This window comes from Neofelis nebulosa, chromosome 5 (assembly GCF_028018385.1).
Source record: "Neofelis nebulosa isolate mNeoNeb1 chromosome 5, mNeoNeb1.pri, whole genome shotgun sequence".
Classification (NCBI taxonomy): Eukaryota; Metazoa; Chordata; class Mammalia; order Carnivora; family Felidae; genus Neofelis; species Neofelis nebulosa.
In genome coordinates, this window is record NC_080786.1 from 5,556,508 (window position 1) to 5,575,763 (window position 19,256).

The 19,256-nt window shown below is 49.0% G+C and overlaps 1 protein-coding gene across 3 annotated transcripts in view; it reads left to right on the plus strand.

Moving 5' to 3' along the window:
• ITGA9 (integrin subunit alpha 9) overlaps positions 1–19,256 on the plus strand; it is a 363,974-nt gene that overhangs the window by 18,218 nt on the left and 326,500 nt on the right. For all 3 annotated transcript variants that reach the window (XM_058729394.1, XM_058729396.1, XM_058729395.1), the window contains exons 3-4: positions 1,602–1,708; positions 11,891–12,014. In XM_058729394.1, coding sequence (XP_058585377.1) covers positions 1,602–1,708; positions 11,891–12,014 — 231 coding nt within the window. The remainder of the gene's footprint in view (positions 1–1,601; positions 1,709–11,890; positions 12,015–19,256) is intronic.

A 19,256-nucleotide genomic window follows, 5' to 3' on the forward strand; every position in this document is an offset into this window, starting at 1 on the left:
TCTCCTTCCCTCCCTTTCTCCTTCCCTCCCTTCCTCTTCCCTCCCTACCTCCCTCCCTTCTTCCTCCCTCCCTTCCTGTCTTCCTCTCTTCCTTCCTCCCTCCCTCCCTCCCTCCCTCCCTCCCTCCTTCATTCCTCCCTCTCTCCTTCCCTCCCTCTCTCCTTCCCTCCCTTCCTCCTTCCTCCCTCCCTCCCTCCCTTCTTCTTCCCTCCCTTCCTGTCTTCCTCTCTTCTTTCCTCCCTCCCTCCCTCCCTCCCTCCTTCATTCCTCCCTCTCTCCTTCCCTCCCTCTCTCCTTCCCTCCCTTCCTCCTTCCTCCCTCCCTCCCTCCCTTCCTGTCTTCCTCTCTTCCCTCATTCCTCCCTCCCTACCTCCTTCATTCCTCCCTCCCTCCTTCCCTCCCTCTCTTCCTCCCTCCCCTCCCTTCCATCCATCCATCCATCCATCCATCCATCCATCATCCATCATATGCTAGGTACCTGTTACTCATTAATCACTGAGACATAATGGTGAACAAAACAAAGATCTTGCCATCCTCGACCTTACAAATTAGTGGGCCAAGAGACATTAAAATGAGTAGTTGAATGCCAGAATACCAGAGGGGAGGTGGGTAGTTGATCTACACCTGATTGGAAGGATTCACGGTAGTTAGCTGGGCAGGTATGGGAGGCAGAACATCCAAGCAGAGGAAGCGTGTGCCATTTTAAAGCTCCGAGTGAGGGCAGTGCAGCTGGAGTGGTGGGCGGGAGCGGAAGTGGAGGGGGTTGGCAGGGTGGGCTGGGGCTGGCTCACACAGGGCCCAGTAGGCTGGAGTCAAGTGTTAAGATTTCATGCTATGCATGAAGGGGGAGGCCATTAAAATTTATCGCAGGTTTTATATTTTAAGTAAGGAAAGATGTGATAGGCTTCAAAGCTCACCTTGTAGTCCAGTGGAAAATACATGGTCCATCATCTTTGGAATCAGGTGACTCTGCCTGGGTTCAGAGCCTAGCTCTGCTAGTTGCTAGTTGGGACTCACTGCGAAAGTCCCGCAGCCTCTTTGGCCTCAGTTTCCTTGCCTGTAAAGTCAGGACTAAGATACCTACCTTACCTGACTACCTTGAGAAGGACAAATGAGATAATAGAGGTGACACATGTATCTGTACATAGTGAGAGCTACTTCATGATAATCCCTTCACGTCCTCACTTTCTCCAAAGTTCTTTCCCATCTAGAGCTTCTAATTTTTTTTTTTTTTAACGAAGAATTGTCATGATATTCGTTAGCTGAAAAGGAGAGGTATCCATCGTGCCACTGTGTTCTTTAGTGCCGCTCAAAATGTCCGGTTTGCAAACTGCTTATTACTGGTACGTAACAGATGAAGGAGCTAGCTTCAGAACATAAATCACTGCACCACTTCCCTCCTCGAGGAAGTCTTGCGATGAAAAAAGTATTGGCTGAATCAAACGGCATGCGTCGCGCTGGAGTTGATTTCCATTTTGTTCCAAGTTCCTTATTTCCTCACTGGCAGGTAACCAGCACTTGGACTGTAGACCACCCTTTGAAAAGCAGCCAATGGAACGTCATTTCTCAAAGCAAGTCTGGCTTTTCTCTTTTTCATCCAGGGAAGAATCGGGGCATGTCGTGTGGAAAGACCTGCCGGGAAGACAGGGATGACGAGTGGATGGGGGTGAGCCTGGCCCGGCAGCCCAAGGCTGATGGCCGTGTGCTGGTAAGTGCCGTGGGGAGGGGGCGGCACTCTGAGGGTGAATGACTTCTAGATGCCTTAGGAAGGCTGGGCGGCACGGTGACAGGGGCATGGCCTTGAGGTTGTTGCCCGTTCTGGACTACTGCTTGAACAGATGATTGATCTTTTTATTTTTTTTCATCTGTCAGATGTTCAGTGCCCGTCCCGGGGTGCGGAGATATGGCTGTTGAAACGTGATCGTGTTTGTTGCATAAGTATTTTTGTGAATGTGTGTCTTTTAAGTTGAGGTATAGTGAGCATAAAATGCACAGAACTTAAGATTGTAGTTTTATTTTTGACAAAGGTACACTCCTGTGTGATGCCCTGACCCCCATCGAGTTATGGACTATCTCTGTCATCCCAGAAAGTTCTCTTATGTTCCTTACGAGTCAGTTCCTCCCACCCCAAGGCAACCGCTCTTATGATCAGTACTACCGTGGATTCCTTTCGATTTTTCTAGATCTTCGTATAAATGGAAAGCTACCTGTGTGCTCTTTTGTCTAAGACTTCTTTCACTCAGAATACTTCTGAGATTAACTTGTGTGTATCAGCAGTTTATTCCTATTTATTCCTACATAGTATTACACGTTAGGAAACCCATGTTATTTTTGGTGCTCTACAGTTGACCTTTGAACAACACGGGTTGGGACTGCATGGGTCCACTTATTCGTGGATTGTTTACAGCACTCTAAGTGTATTTTCTGTTCCGTGTGATTTTCTTAATGTTTTCTTTCCTTTAATTTATTGTAAGAAGAGAGTAGTACATATAAGACACAAAATCTGTGTTAACCTCCTTTGATGTTCTTGGTCAACTGTTAGGTCAACGAATAGGTCAACTATTCGTTAACTTGTCGGGGAGTCAAAAGTTATATGCAGATTTTCAACTGCATGAGAGGGTCGGTGCCCCTAACCCCCACTGTCATTCAAGGGTCAACTATATTTGGCTTCCAAAGTGCATGTGGCCTTCTCAGGTCCGTTAGGTGCGTTGAGGCGCAAAGAAAAGTCTTTGTCCTGGAGGCTTTTCGAGAGCTACGCCGTCCGGTGAGGTAGTTGCCAGCCACGTGGAGTCTGTGCATTTTAAGCCAATCTAGTCAAAAATTCAGTCCTCTGTACTAGCCACATTTCAAGTGATAAGTAACAGCATGTGGCTACTGGCTACTGTGTTGGACAGCGCACAGAGGAAACCCTTCCGTCACCACAGAGACTTCTACTGGACTCCACAAGACAGGCGTTTGTAACTGCCTCAGAAGTTTTGTCCACTTCTTCCTTTTTCTTTTAGTCTTTCCTATGGAGGTATGACCCTACATACCGACACACGCAACTTGATGCGGACGGCTTGGTGGCCTTTTCATACACACGCTCCTGCATCCCCGTTGCTAAGGCCAGAGTGTTCCCCTATGCCCCTCTCCACTGAGAGAACCAGCATTCTGACTTCATAGGCCGTTTCTTTTCATTGGCTTTTCTTGGAAGCTGTGTGAAGCGTTTTCTCATAAAAGCAGAAGATCAAGGAGGGAGAACACTGCCAGCTGCCATTCATTGAGGGCTTCCTCCGGGCCACGTGCTGTAAAGTCGAGGGTTTATATATTTATATTTTATCCCAGGAGAAACAGGTTTTCCTTCAGGATCTAGGCAAAATGTTTCCTTCCCTGCCTGAGGAGCCCGCTTTTGTGTTAAACTTCTCCATGGAAGAGGCTATTTGTGTGAATTCGGCCTGCCTTCTCACCACAAAGTTAGCATCTGCCCCTGGTCAGGCCCCTTGGGGGAGGGAAGAAGCAGCTGGATGCTGTCACCAGTGTGGAGGGACCTTCCTATTGGAACCACTGTCGGTCTGCGCAGGGCCCCCAGCCCCTCTGTTTGTCTCTGTGTCCAGTTTGCGGGCTGCCCTGGACCATCTCCAGGCCTCCAGACGTAGTGGCCTGACCCTGACTGGACAACTCGGCCCCAGGACGGCTGGAATGTTGCCCGCCATCCTCTAGAAAGGAGGGAAGAAGCTGCTCCTTCTATAAATCAGGATGGCCTGAGGTCGAGACTCAGCACAGACGCGGTGGCGGTCTGGTGGAGGCACCCCACACGATGCTGCAGGGCGCGTGGAGCCTAGAGCCAGAGGTTGCTCCTGTGAAAACGTTTCTTCCTCCCACAGAAAGATGAGCTCTGTGCAGCCAAGAGCTCATTTCCAGAGAGTTCTGTGTCACTGCCAATCAGAGGAGGGGGCCACCTCTGGGGACATGAACGGCAGTGAGGGTCATGGGGATGAGTTAGCAAAGGAAGCTGAGAAGGAGGAGCTGGGGCTCAGGGTGGTGGTGCCACGACAGGGTAGTCTGCCGTCATAACCCAGTTCTCGTTCATCGTACGCAGAGCTGTGTTCCTCACGTCTTACACGAGCCCGGCTTCATTCGATAAGCCATCCTGTGGGTGCTGGGGGAAGAGGGCACCCAACAGCATCCGTTCTCCTCATGGCTTTGTTTTTTTCACTGTGGTCAAAGACACAAGCTAAAATTTACCATCTTACCCGTTTTTTTTTTTTTTTTAATTTTTTTTTTCAACGTTTTTTTATTTTTTTATTTTTTTTTAATTTTTTTTTTTTTTCAACGTTTTTTATTTATTTCTGGGACAGAGAGAGACAGAGCATGAACGGGGGAGGGGCAGAGAGAGAGGGAGACACAGAGTCGGAAACAGGCTCCAGGCTCCGGGCCATCAGCCCAGAGCCTGACGCGGGGCTCGAACTCACGGACCGCGAGATCGTGACCTGGCTGAAGTCGGACGCCTAACCGACTGCGCCATCCAGGCGCCCCGTCAACGTTTTTTTAAATTTATTTTTGGGACAGAGAGAGACAGAGCATGAACGGGGGAGGGGCAGAGAGAGAGGGAGACACAGAATCGGAAACAGGCTCCAGGCTCCGAGCCGTCAGCCCAGAGCCTGACGTGGGGTTCGAACTCACGGACCGCGAGATCGTGACCTGGCTGAAGTCGGCCGCTTAACCGACTGCGCCACCCAGGCGCCCCTCATCTTACCCGTTTTTAAACGAGCAGCACAGTAGTGTTACCGGTGTGCACATTGTTGGGCTACAGACCTCTCAACTTCTTGACCTTGTAAAACAAACTCTGCATTGAGCGCTTACCCCCATCCCTCTCCCCCCAGTCTCTGGCAACCACCGTCCTTCTGTTTCTAAGAGTCGAACTGCTTTCGATAACGACGTGAGTGGAATCATGCAGTATTTGTCTTGCCGTCGGCTTATTTCGCTTGGCACGATGTCCTCAAGTTTCATCTGTGTTGTAGCGTGTGGCAATATTTCTTTTTTCTAGGGCCGAATACTGTTCTATCCACTGATGGATGTTTGGGTGGCCTGGTTGTTGTGAACAGTGTTGCTATGACCACAGGTGTGCGATGATCTCTTCAAGATCCTGTTTTCAGTGTTTTTGTATAGCTGTCCAGACGTGGCATCACCAAACCCTATGGAAATTCTATTTTTAATTTTGTGGAGGCACCGCCACCCTGTTTTCCCACGGTGGCCGCGCCGTTTTACATTCTCACCAACAGTGCACAAGAGAAGGGTTCCACTTTCTCCACATCGTTGCCGACAGGTTTTTTCTTTTTTTCTTCTTCTCTTTAAGAGTGGCCATCCTGATGGGTGCAAGATGGTGTCTCATGGTGGGTTTGATTTGAATTTCCCTAGGAATTGGTGATACTGAGCATCTTTTCACGTGCTTCCTGGCTATTTGTATGTCCTCTTTGGAGAAATGTCTGTCTGACTCCTTTGCCCATCTTTAAGTTGGATTGTTTGTTGTTGTTGAGTTGTCCCGGTGACTTTTTGCACCTGTGGCGTCTTGCTAGGAAAGGCTTGTCCTGAGTCTCCTCTGTTCCCAGCCCCCTCCGTCCTCCCAGTTTAGACTCTGCTTCCTCCTTGAGGCCTGTCATTGGTGACTGCGCTTTCTGGAATAAGCCTAGCATCTTGTGTGTCGTTAGGAACTCGGCATTATGTTGTGACCTTTGTAAGTATAGTTTATCTTGCACGTATGCCTCCTTTTTTATGGAAGCTGCCTGGGGAGAGACCACATTTTTTTCACCCTTTTCACTGTCAGTTATCAGTGCCTAGAGATGGTCTCTCTAAGGAGGGGTATCTAAAAGTATGTTTGAATAATGGAAGGGCAGAGTGTCACTATTAAAACAATTAGAAAGCAAATCAGCTGCCATCTCTTCTTGGTGGCTGAGTGGTTGATGGAAGCATGAGGCAAAATGCTATAAAACAGCCCTAGAAATGATAGGTGACAAGGTACAAGGAGTGGTGACTTCATCCATATTTACATTTTGGAGGCCTCGTATCCATTTGCTTTTTCTTTAAGGTGTCAAATGTACCTGTCAAGGCTTTCTGCTAGGCAGCTGTTTGCTTTAAAATTAAGCACGGGAAGATGCGTGTTATTCGAACACACTTTGAGCACGCAGGAGGTGCCTGGGGTGTGAGCGTGGGACCTGGGTCCCCATGGAACGTAATATTGGATTCCACGGTGGCTTTGAACAGGGGGAGGTGGGGTGAGTTTTTTTTTTTTTTTTTAAATGGCACCGGGTGCTGACTTCCAAGTATAGAACAGATGGAGAATTTGAAAGCCGCGACAGGGAGTCAAGTGTCTCATCGACAAATGACGTTTTTCTGAGCCCCGAACCCGGCAACCAGCTCTGGTGGGCTGACTTTGGCTTAGTGTCTGCAGTCTGGGCTCATAGGTGTTATGGTGCCTTCCTGTTTTCCTCCAGTCTTCCTGTTTTCCATCCAGATGATACCAGATGCAAACACAGCATCGGGATTAGGGGCAAGGCCCTTCCCACGCTGTCTGCCTGCTCCCCTGTGTGCAGACGACCGTTTAAGAAATAGAGAAGAAGCAGTCTTTGTTGCCATGGCCACCCAGGCAACTCCGCATGGGCATGGGCCCTTTTCTTGGATTTGGGAGGGCACCTCAGGATGTTCAAGTCTGATGTCTTCTGCTTGTCATTAGTCTCCAAGGCTCAGACAACAAATCATTGAAGCATCCAGATTATTCCTCGTGGCAGCGGCATTCTGGGCTCTATGCCTCGTCCTTCCTAAACATCAGGGAGGCCCCTGTCTGCTCACGACTTCTCATCTGTCCACTTCTTTCAAAGCCGCGGCATACGGTGCTGCGTTTACTTCCATTGCCGTGTTTCCTGGTGGTGATGGCTAGAGAACGTCTAATGTGCTATAACACATACGGAGGAAAGTACACAGATGATTTGTGTTCACTTCGATGAATTGTCATTGGGTCGGCAGTCTCAGAAGGACTTTCCCAGCATTCCAGAAGCCCCTTCCCTGGGCCTCCCAGGCTACTCCCTCCTCCCTTGGAGCAGGGCTGGGGGGGTGGGGGGGACTTCCTTGCCGGGTGGGGTGTTCTCGGTGGCCTGGGGCCTGGCCCTGGCTGTGCAGGGTGGACCTGAGGCGTGGTAACAGCTCTGGCCATCTGTGTAAGAGGGTGGGGTGGGGACCTACGTGTCTTTGTGGCTGAGCCATCGGGAGAGGCCCAGGATCCTCCCACCCCCTCCCCCAGAAGGACGTGCTGTTTCCATTCAACAAAAAAGACCTTTGTAATAAATTGCTCATTTTCTCCTTTTTATTTTTTTTTTGGGGGGGTTAGTAAAAAACAATCCTCATAACTTGAAAGATGTCAAATTCTAAGGTTTGGGGTAATGTGAGACCATCTTCCCCTTTTTAGATCATTTGGAATCTGAGTTTGATTAGTCTTGTTGTTTCTAGAGAATGCGCTTCTTTTCCTGTTCTTCCCTGCTCTGCCCCCTTCCTCCCTCATGGCAGAACTCATTTGGAGAGATGGATGGGGTTAGTAATCCTTTGGAGACAGTCCCTAGGAATTTTTTTTAATGTAGGGGTCAGATTGACATGTGTGTGTATATATAATGATAATCAAGGCTAAACAGTCTTTTCTTTCTGTAATTTATATTCAGAAACAGTCTTCTTTGTTTTCCTACATGCATACTGCCTTTGACACTTTGATCTCTGACCTCACAGGATGCCTTAATTTTAGTTTAGTTTACTGTGAAATGCAATATTTGGATTTTCTAGGAATTCTCCAAGATCACTCCTTAAACAATTTATGGCACTTAAAAAAAACAAAACAAAAACAAATGAGGAGACAGTAAACTAGACATTAAATGCAGAATGTCCTTCCTTAGAAGAGTCAGCATGCCCCATGATAAATACCCGCCCCTTTGTACGGTCCCTCCAGCCCAGAAGTACAATAAAACGTGGTAAGCCCTGGAAGCCAAGGGCTTTGCTGAATCTATAAGCTAAACTGGAAGTAATTTGCCAGCCAACTAGATAAGTGATTCAAGTTTGCAAGCCATCAGAACTGAGTCAGGGCTAAAAATTTAAGAAATCAACTGTTTGGTGAAATGGAGTGATTATGTGCTTTGCGATAGATTTGCACAGGTCCTTGAGAAACTATGCTGTCGGCACAAAACTGTATCAAGTGGGGAGGAATGAAGGTGGTTTGCAGTATAAGGAACAACAAGAGGTCTTCCTGTGTAGTTTAATCTCACAGGGCAAGCACCGATGTGTGGGCAGATTCACATTTCCGGTAGTTTTGCCCTTGGGCGGTGAGTGGCTTTGTCTTCAAGGGTCCTGCGGGCGGTGGATTTGAAGGAATGAAGAGCAGAGAGGCTGGAAGGCAGTGATTTTCATCAGAAGATGATCTGAGGGATGACCAAGCCCCAAAGAGGCCCCTCTCTCCCTTGGTGACCTGGGTATTTCATTCGACCCCAGAATGGTTATCTCAGGGGTGTTGGGACCTCTGGGTAGGCCAGTAACAACAGCTACTGGGTCTCCCTCAGGGGGTGGGTTTGACTGCTCCTCAGGCAGGAATGGGAACGTTTTTAAAAAATTTATTTATTTTTTAATTTACATCCACATTAGCATATAGCGCAACAATGATTTCAGGAGTAGATTCCTTAACACCCCTTACCCATTGAGCCCATCCCCCCTCCCACCACCCCTCCAGCAACCCTCAGTTTGTTCTCCGTATTTAAGAGTCTCTTATGTGTTGTGCCCCTTCCTGTTTTTATATTATTTTTGCTTCCCTTCCCTCATGTTCATCTGTTTGTCTCTTAAATTCCTCATATGAGTGAAGTCATGTGATATTTGTCTTTCTCTGACTAAATTCACTTAGAATAATACCCTCTGGTTCCATCCACGTAGTTGCAAATGGCGAGATTTCTTTCTTTCTTATTGGCAAGTAATACTCCATTGTATACATATACCACATGTTCTTTATCCATTCATCTGTCGATGGACATTTGGGCTCTTTTCATACTTTGGCTATTGTCAATAATGCTGCTATAAACACTGGGGTGCGCGTACCCCTTTGAAAAACCGCACACCTGTATCCCTTGGATAAATAGCTAGTAGTGCAATTGCTGGGTCGTAGGTAGTTCTATTTTTAATGTTTTGAGGAACCTCCATACTGTTTTCCAGAGTGGCTGCACCAGTTTGCATTCCCACCAGCAGTGCAAAAGACATCCTCTTTCTCCACATCCTCACCAACATCTGTTGTTGCCTGAGTTGTTAATGTTAGCCATTCTGACAGGTATGAGGTGGTGTCTCATTTGGTTTTGATTTGTATTCCCCTGATTGATGAGTGATGTTGAGCATTTTTTCATGTGTCAGTTGGCCATCTGGATGTCTTCTTTGGAGAAGTGTCTATTCATGTCTTTTGCCCATTTCTTCACTGGATTATTTGTTTTTTGGGTGTTGAGTTTGATAGGTTCTTTATAGATTTTGGATCCTAATCCTTTATCTGATCTGTCATTTGCAAATATCTTCTCCCATTCTGTCGGTTGCCTTTTAGTTTTGCTGATTGTTTCCTTCATTGTGCAGAAGATTTTTGTGTTGATGAGGTCCCAATAGTTCATTTTTGCTTTTGTTTCCCTTGCTTCCGGAGACATGTTAAATAAGAAGTTGCTGGGGCTGAGGTCAAAGAGGTTTTTGCCTGCTTTCTCCTCTAGGATTTTGATGGCTTCTTATCTTACATTTAGGTCTTTCATCCATTTTGAGTTTATTTTTGTGTATGTTGTAAGAAAGTGGTCCAGGTTCATTCTTCTGCATGTCGCTGTCCAGTTTTCCCAGCACCACTTGCTGAAGAGACTGTCTTTGTAACATTGGTTATTCTTTCCTGCTTTGTCAAAGATTAGTTGGCCAGGGGCGCCTGGGTGGCGCAGTCGGTTAAGCGTCCGACTTCAGCCAGGTCACGATCTCGCGGTCCGTGAGTTCGAGCCCCGCGTCAGGCTCTGGGCTGATGGCTCGGAGCCTGGAGCCTGTTTCCGATTCTGTGTCTCCCTCTCTCTCTGCCCCTCCCCCGTTCATGCTCTGTCTCTCTCTGTCCCAAAAATAAAAAAAAAAAAAAATGTTGAAAAAAAAAATTAAAAAAAAAAAAAAAAAGATTAGTTGGCCATACGTTTGTGGGTCCATTTCCGGGTTCTCTATTCTGTTCCATTGACCCAGATGTCTGTTTTTGTGCCAGTACCATACTGCCTTGATGATTGCAGCTTTGTAATACAGCTTGAAGTCGGGGATTGTGATGCCTCCAGCTTTGGTTTTCTTTTTCAAGATCGCTTTGGCTATTTGGGGTCTTTTGTGGTTCCATACAAATTGTAGGATTGTGTGTTCTAGCTCTGTGAAGAATGCTGGTGTTATCTTGATAGGGATTGCCGGAATGGGAACTGTCAAATGGAAAATGGACAAGGTTTTCTAGTGAGACAAGGAGGACCCTGAAGCGGTGGGTTCCTCCGCGGTAGGCAGCACCTGCTGGCTCTGAGACTTACGGGAGCCACGCTGACACTTGGGCTTCCCGTGTGGAAAATAGGAATTCCAAAGACACCTCTGGCCTCCCTCTAGCATTGCAGAAGAAATCAAATGTGGGCCCTGTAGATGCTGAACGTTGTGACCTGTTGTGCATTCGAAGGAAAGAGACCAAGAAGTTAAAAGGTCTGATTATTCTGGGATGCCAAAATATTTGACGGCTCAGTCAGTTGAGCGTTCGACTGTCGATCTTGGCTCAGGTCGTAATCTCATGGTTCGTGAGATCGAACCCCACCTTGGGCTCCACACTGGCAGTTCAGAGCCTGCTTGGGATATTCTCTCTCTCTCTCTCTCTCTCTCTCTCTCTCTCTCTTCCTCCCCTAGTCTCTCTCACGCTCAAAATAAATAAACTTTAAACAAACAAGCAAAAGCTCTGATTATTTTAGGAAAATACATTTGTAGGCCAGAGTGGACCGGGGGCAGAAGTGAGTGTGTGTCCATGAGAAACAGGCTGGGCAGAGTGCCCGCCCTCGCAGGAAGCGGGTCGGCCCCTAACCAAACTTGTGGGTGCTGGGGTGTGCGAGGTCACGCGCACACATGTAACTGGAGCGGGCAGGTGTGTCCGAGTGGGGGACTTCTGTGGTGGGTGGGGAAGGACGCGCCCCTCCCGTGTTCCTGCTGCTCCCCCCAGCCCAGCGTCCGTTGGACGTTCACTTCCACTCTTGCCCGCCTGCGGGCTCCACACCGTGGCTACGTTCTCTCTCTAAACTGTAAACCAGGTCATGCCACTCACCTGTGTGAGACTGTCAGCTTCCCTTGCACGTCCACGAAGGTAATAGTCCCCACGGTCTGCAAGACCCCCGTGGGCTGGCCCCGTCCCCTCTCTGACCTCTTCCCTCCCACCGCAGTCCAGACCCGCCCGCCTTCCTTTCCCTCGAACCTTCAAGCCTTTCGCGGGGGCTTCCTCTGCACCCAATGACCCCTCTCCTGGAACACTGTCCTGCACCCTCAGCGTGGCTGGTTTGCTCTCCTGTCTCCCTGACCTCCATCCTTCCCACCTCCAGAGTCTCTGTCCCATAACTCCGGTCTTTCCTTCCCGGTGCTCAGCACTAGGTACAGTCCTCGTTGGTTTACGTATTTGTTTCCTGTCTCTTCCTAGTAGCCTCCTGGGGTTCGCTCATGTAGGTTGCCGATGCCCCAAACAGCTGGTGCCAAGCTCTGGCGGGACAGGAGGGAGGGTGGTTTTCTGGCCCCTCTGCCCCTCTCCTCCCACACAACCACCAGATGTTGCCTGGGTTCTGCTTTGGGACCTGCTGGGGCTGACTTCCCTGCTCTGACCCCTCTCTCTGTCCTTTAGGCCTGTGCCCACCGCTGGAAGAACATCTACTATGAAACAGACCACATCCTGCCCCATGGCTTCTGTTACATCATCCCGTCCAATCTCCAGGCCAAAGGCAGGACGCTGATCCCCTGCTATGAAGGTGAGAGCTGCTGATTCTCACCCCCATCCCCATGCCAGATCTCCACCCCCAAGGTACCCAAAGCCACACCCATCATCTCTGTTCCCCTCAGCTTCCCAAATTCTGACCAGAGGCAGCACTGGGTCCCTGATTGGCCTCTCGGCACCCACAGCCCCACCCAGGGAATGGGGTGACAAGGGGGCCATGGTTCCAGGCCCTGCCCAGCCCGGCCCATCTCTGCCCCAGAGTCCACAGTGCTTACAGACCTATGTGAAGTCTCAGACTGAGATTCACTGAGCCTCAGCCAAGCCATCAGGCAGAGGCACTGCCACATGCTGTGCAGCCTTGGGAAACGTACTTTCTCTCTCTGGACCTCAGTGTCCTCGCCTGAAAATTCAGAGGTTGGCCCAGATAGTCTCCACAGTCCCAGCTCCCAAAGGATCCTAATGCTCCGGAGACAGCTCCACGGACAAACGTCCTGAGGCAGGGGGAAGAGGAGACTCAGGATTCAGTCATTCCGTGACATCCCACGGCTGACCTTCCTTCCCATGCGGTCTGTGCACCTCATGGTAGTTTTCAGACCTTGCCAAGGGGCACCTGGGGTCTTGGAAGGAAATGTATTTCTCAGGCTCCCTGCTTAAAACCTCCAAACACCTGGGCACTGGACCATAAGCTGATCATCATCATCACTGTTGTTATTATCACTTCTTAAAAAAATTCTTTTTGAGCTGATCGTTATTTAGCTCAGTTGAACTTGAGCTTGAAGGGTTCAGGAAACACTCTCCTTTTCATCAGTTTTATAGCTTGTATATCAGGTTTTCTTTGCTTAGTTCCGAGTGAGATAGAACTCGTTTCCTCTTTAAGTGCTGTGCTGGTTATATTCCCCCTAATTTATTTGTTTGGACCCAAGTCTCCACCAGCCTCTGTTCACGTTTCCTCTGGGTCTCCCTGGGGTTTCCCAGGTTTCAAATCTGTGGCCACCAAAAATGATTCTGAGAAATGCTGCCTGGGCACATTCATTTTTCTGCCTCATGGAGGACCCTCCAGGGCCCTGAAGGGGACTCAAGTGTCCCGAGTAGGTGTTCCGTGCAATGTCCCCGCAGAAGAACTGGCAGGGTCCCTGCAGGAGACGTGAACCCCATCCTTCCGTGAGGGTGAGCCTTGTTCTTTTCCTGTGTCAGCATTTGGTCAGCTGTCGCCGGGCCACGTGGGGAAATTGAACTCTGGCCCCCTTTGTCTCTGCATTGTCCTGGTCAGAAGAAAAACTTCATCTGAAAAATAGGTGTGATGTAGTCCGTCAAGAGGGAGGGATAGATAGTATGAAGACACAAATAAGGGGTCAAGGCAGTGTCCTGACTGCCCCAGCCTATTCCTCACTTTGTCCCCCCAGGAAGAAAAGGCAAAGCCCCTGGAACAACTTTTTGGGTAGCTCGTTGGCCCAGGGAGAGGTGAGGAAATCGATAGGAGGCAGTGGTGATGGAATCCAAAGTAGTTACGCAATACGGCCAGCATGTTGGTTTTCCCAGGAGTCGTGTTGTGAAATATGGACGCGTTGCCGTCCCCAGCGACTCCTCTGTGTACCCCTATAAGAATCAGAACGCAAAAGGACAGACCTCTGACGCGGTCGCGGGAGCCCAATGTTACGTGCACCACTAGCCACCGTGGCTCACGCTTCCGGCACGTCTGTTGTCCTCAGATGTGGGATCAGCACTAGGCCGGTGTTGGTTTGGGGACTTCACACATTCTCTCACTTAATCGTTACAATCCCTTAGAATGTAGCTATTCTTTGCTTGGGTTTGAAGAGGGGTAGTTTTCTGGAGGTTGTTCTAGAAGACGCCAGTGGGGGCGTGGGAAACGAGAAAGGGAAGGAATCGCAGCCCATAAGGGATGCTGCCTAACAGGCTACCGTCGCGGGCAAGTCTCGGGAGCTCGGGGGCCGGCATGGAGCACACCTTGGAATTACCCACCTGAAGAGTGTGGGGGCTGGAGTTTTTCCACCATTCTGTCCTGCCGTGTGTGGGGGCAGGGCAAGGTCCCTGGCGGAGAGATGTAGGTGCTGGAGGCTGGGCTGAGTCATGGAAATGGTGAGGCCCGAGGGGAAGTGGGTGGGGCCCCCAAAGGTGGGCTTGGAGGTTGACCTTCTCCTGTGACAGATGAGGAAGCTGAGACTCCATTGAAATAAGTTGCCGGAGGTCCCTCCTACAGTATAAATGTTAGAGCTGGGATTTGGATTTCTCATCTGTCTGACCTCAGCAAGTCATTTTGTGCCCTCTTGGTTAGTGGTGATTTCTGTGTGTGTTTTGAAATTTCCAACTTAAATGAGACTTTAATAAGAGCCAGTCAACAACCCTCACAGAACAAGAGAGGGCGACTGAACTACCCAGACGTGAACGTTTTGGGTGTCGGTGCTCTCAAGAGCAGGCCCTGCCTGCCTTCCCCGTTGCTGGTGGCTCTGGTGTGATGCTTGGCAGGAAGATGGAAACCCACGTGAGCCAAGGAGGGCCACAGCGAGGCCAGGTGACTGTTCCACAAGTGTCCCTCATTCACAAGTGTGTGTGAGCTCTGGGCCTTCAGAGGTGTTGTGTGTGTCCCCCACCCCACCCCATCCCACCCCCCTGGGTGCTTGGGATCCTCACCATAGGACGTGGCCCCTGTGGCTCACTGGTCCCAGACGAGCTACGTGTGGAACAGACTTGAACTGAACCTACAGCCAGAGCCCAACTAGATGGCCAAACCCCAGCTGATCTGTAGGAGTGGGAGTGAGAGACGAATGCCTGTTATCTGTCACAGGTTTTGTGGTTATTACACAGTTTAAGCTGACGCGGGGCTCATCTCATGATCCCAGATTCCTCACACGACAGTGGATGTGGGATCAGCTCAGGCTTCCAGGATTACTCTTCCACTGTTCCTCGGCTTAATGGTGGCCAAATGGAGCCAGCCAAAAAATAAGCAAAATGGCGGTCCCTCTTCACCCCGTCCCCCTGCCTAATCCTCCCTTCTCATGGGCACACACACACTTCCGTGTCCTAACTCAACACTCCCCCAGGAGTGTTGGGGTATAACAGCAGCCCCTAGAACAATGGGACACTGAAGAGAATGTTTCTGTGGTGCTTGGTCCTGTGGAGGCAAGAGTGGTAAGTGCTCAGATTTCTCTAGAAGACTGGCTTGGCAGGATGGGGGATGCCGGCCACAGAGAACCCTGGCCTGGGCTCTGTTGACTTTGGGGATGTCCACCTCCCAGTTCTGTGGACTACTTTTGGTCTTAAAGCAACCAAATTTTCTCTTAATGTGGAAAAACTCGGTGACTCAGGCTCTCTGTTCCAAGTGGGGGATCACGTTACAGCTAAGTACGGTACAACTAAAATATTTCACAGTTTGACAGGACCTTTTGGATATCATCTCGGCCAGCCTATCTTTATTGAGGTCTAGAGATGCGGTGTGGCTTGCTCCGGGCCAAGTTTTTCGTTCCCTTCCGTCATTCATGTGTCATGCAATGGAGAGGCCACGTAGCCTGGTGGCTAAGAGCACAGCCTCTGGACCCAGACTGCCAGCGTTCGAGTCCTAGCTCTGCCACATTGTTAATGTGCTGAGCTGTGCCTAAGCTACCTCAGGGGTCTGTGAAGAGGACGAAGTGAGTTAAAACTTGTAAGTTCTTAGACCAGTGCCCCGTGTGTGTGTCCACGCAAGCGTGCACACTAAGCATATATGTGCTTGTGGTCTGTATTCCGTGCTAATGTACTATATGCACGCTAGGCAAGTGTTTGTCAATCACTGTGGGGTGACTGATTTGTCTGCTAGGAATAAAATCCACACAATCTTAAGTGCCTGATAAATCAAACCCAAGTGACCCAGTCCCAGCTGTCAAGTTCCCCATCCTCAGGGGAAAACAGTGGAAACATGATGTTTCACAAGTGGGAGAGCCGTGCGGGGGAGAGAATCTCATGCCAGCGTATATAGAGGGCACCTCTCCCCAAGGGCCCAAGCCGCATCCCGGGTCTAAGTGGCCTTAAGACAGCTTATTTCAATTTGCAACTCCTGGAGGAATGGATACCCCCTTAGAGTCTGCACCCGACTGGGGCTCACAGAAGGAAGGAACGGTGGGAATCCGGTGTCGGTCGTGGCGGTGGGTGCTGGGAGGGGAGGAGGGGGCCCGGCTGCTTCTGGGTGTGCATTTTGTGGGATAGCTGGAGGACCACTGAAGGGCGTAGGAAGCTGGGCTGGGGCCTGCTCTTCTGTGCCTCTGTGGCCTCACGCCTGTGGCTGGGCCTTCCGTGGGAATACATGCCGTGATGCCTCCCTGGCATTACTTCGGAAGGTTATTGTTAGGGGCTCATGAGAAATTTCAGAAGTGCTGAGAAAGACCACACATTGTTCTCTCGTTGCGGCCTTATTATGGGTCTCGCTGAGGGTCACCTGTGCTCTCTTCAGAATGTTGCAAGTTTGGTTTAATAGAGGAAAGCCTCGAAGTATGTGGGCCCCTGTCCAAACTGTCTCAAAACTTTTGAATTCTTAAAAAATCGGTCTTTGGCACAAAGACATTTTTCTCATGACTTTTCAGGTGCTTCCTGTTTCTGGGTGGGTGGGAAATGCTATCAGAATATCCTGTTTGGAACCAGGAAATGGAAAGGGAATGGGAAACAAAGATGAACTTAGGACACAAAGTAAACCAGCGGAGCATGCCGTTAAGTCAGCCGTTTAGTTTGTGTTTGATACAAGAACAGCATCATTGCTACCATATGTTGTTTGGTTTTATCAGAATGTGTGGGAAAACGAGAGGTTCGGTGGGACGGTGAGGGGGGAAGCTAGCTGTCAACTGAAGAGAAAGCTCTGTGAAGCCTGGGACTGTCAACCAAGTCCTACTTGGGGGCTCCCAGAAGTTAAGTCAGTGCATGGAGACTGTGAGGCACAGAGATGTCTTTCATCGTTTGCCCTTGAGCCCACAGAGGCAAGAAGCCAGAGCTCGGCAGCAGTGGGGTCTAAACAAGTCCTCTTTTTACCGCGACAGAAAAAGCCTCACGAATATGGAAAAACCAGGGAGCAGCTCTGCTAAATTAACAAAAAGTGGTCCAGGTAAAACACTGATGAACAGGAGCAGGCAGAGCAACATTGGATATTAGACCCGGTTTCAGGATCACTTGTCCCTGTGGTTGCACCCACAGCTCCTGCTTTGGGTGACTTTGAGCCTCGGGGCCCTCATCTGTAAAAATGGGGAGATTAATCCCTCCTAAAGAGGTATTTGAGATATATCAGGTGCCTCACATAGTTCGTAGCTCAGGGTGAACCCTCAGTAAGTATGATTTTTCTAATTAAGTGCTGTTACAGTATCCTTAAACCTTCTGAGAAGGTTTCTAGCCGATCCTGCTTTAATGAATAGATAATGAAGGCTGTAGAAAGTTGGATATTACAAAAATGATTTGAAGGCTCTATGAAAAGATGATAAGTTCTTAAATATCTTTAAACATCCTGTTGGCACGATTTATTTGCTTGGTGAGATCTCCTCTCCCCTCCCTCCCCCCCCCTTTTTTTTCTTTTTCTTTTTGTAGATGCTCTCAAATTTAATTCATGCCATGTTTAAACCTTCTCATGTTGGGAATTGTTAGGGTCTGAATTTATCAAATTTTACTGTGCTTTAAAATTGTCCCATTGATTCCCAAGATTTCTGTGCCACTTTCCTTCTTTCTTATCTGGGTGTGACTGGCCTTTTATTCCCAGCTGATTTGTATCTCTCAGGACGGTGCTTCTTTCTAGAGGAGGAAATAGATCACCCATTCAGATGTGAAGTTTTTATCCCCCCCCCCCCCCCCCCCCCCCCCCCCGTTGAATGCTGTGGCTCTACAGGGGATAAAAATCAATCAAGGTCCATTTACAAATGAAAAGGATTTGAGGTTTTGTCTTGTTTGGTTGTGTTTTTGTTTTGTTTTGGAGAGATCCCTAAAAGGCTAAGTTGATCCATTTAAAAATTCAAGAACAAGCCCCATACATTTTTATTAAATAAAGAACTCTACATTTACATAGGATTTTATGGTTTCTAAAGAGCTTTCATAAACATTATCTCATTTAAGTAAATACAGCAAATTTAAAAACAGATGTAGTTGTGTGTTATAGCCAGTCAAGGCGGAGAGGGACCCTGAGGAGGAGAGAGAGAGGGAGGGTGGCCAGAGGGAAACGCCAGGGCCAGAAGAAGAGACCAGCTCTGTGGCAGTGGCTCTTGGGGCTCAGGGAACCCCATCAAGATTTCCATTTTGTGCCAAGCATGTTACCATGGGCACAAATATATTCTGTATTCCAAACATGTTTCCATGCATCGTGTGGAATCCTTGACTGCTCAGACCGCATCGTCTAACATTTCCTTCTGGAAGTCCAAATGTTAGGAATCTCCTCTCCTAAAATTGCAAATCTGTATGATGGGTATCCTGGGTTTTATTCCTCTCACAGAAACTAACAGTTTCAGAGTTACCTACCGGCTGCCAGGTATTGTGTTAGGTAATTAACACTTATGATCCTCCTGAGTAGTGACATCATTTTGGGGGTAAGTATTCTTATCTCCATTATACAGATGAGAAAACAGGCTTGGGGAGGATGGTGAAGGTCACAGGCTCATTAAGCAGAGAAATGATTGTTGGCCTTTAAGTTTAGAGAAGGTTTCTTTGCACCACCTGTTCTGTTGGGGTGTTGGTTTTCTTTGTGACTACTGGGGTGCTGTGGCCCATCGCTCAGCAAAATCTCCTGTTATGTCATAATTTTATCCTGAATTTTTAGGACACTGCGCTAGAGACTTCTCAAGCTACGTTGCAGTTGTAACTGTAGACGCAAACTATAGACAAGTTCCAGCAGGTGCAGGGGGCAGATGGGGCCCCTCAGCCTGATAACATGTACTGGGAGGCCCATCTGCTCTGCGAGCTAGATCTTTCCTTACTGTAAGCATTTGGTATCACGTCTGAACAGTGGTTTGTCCATGCAGCAGGGGTAGTCATTCCCTGAGTCTGTTAGCTTTGGTCATCGTGTGAATTCTATTCTGTTCGGAGCTGGGACTCTCACTGAGATGTGACTGTCCCATGTTCGGGGTCACTTTTTTTTTGGAGGGACGGAAGCTAACGCAGCGTGCGTTGCGTTGGTCATTTCAGGCTGCCGTAAGGAAAGTACCACAGACTCAGCAGCTGCAAACAACAGGCACCTGTATCTCACTGTTCTGGAGGCTGGGAAGCCCAAGATCAAGGCCCTGGCCGATTTGGCATCTGGTGAGGACGCTCTTCTGCATCCTCA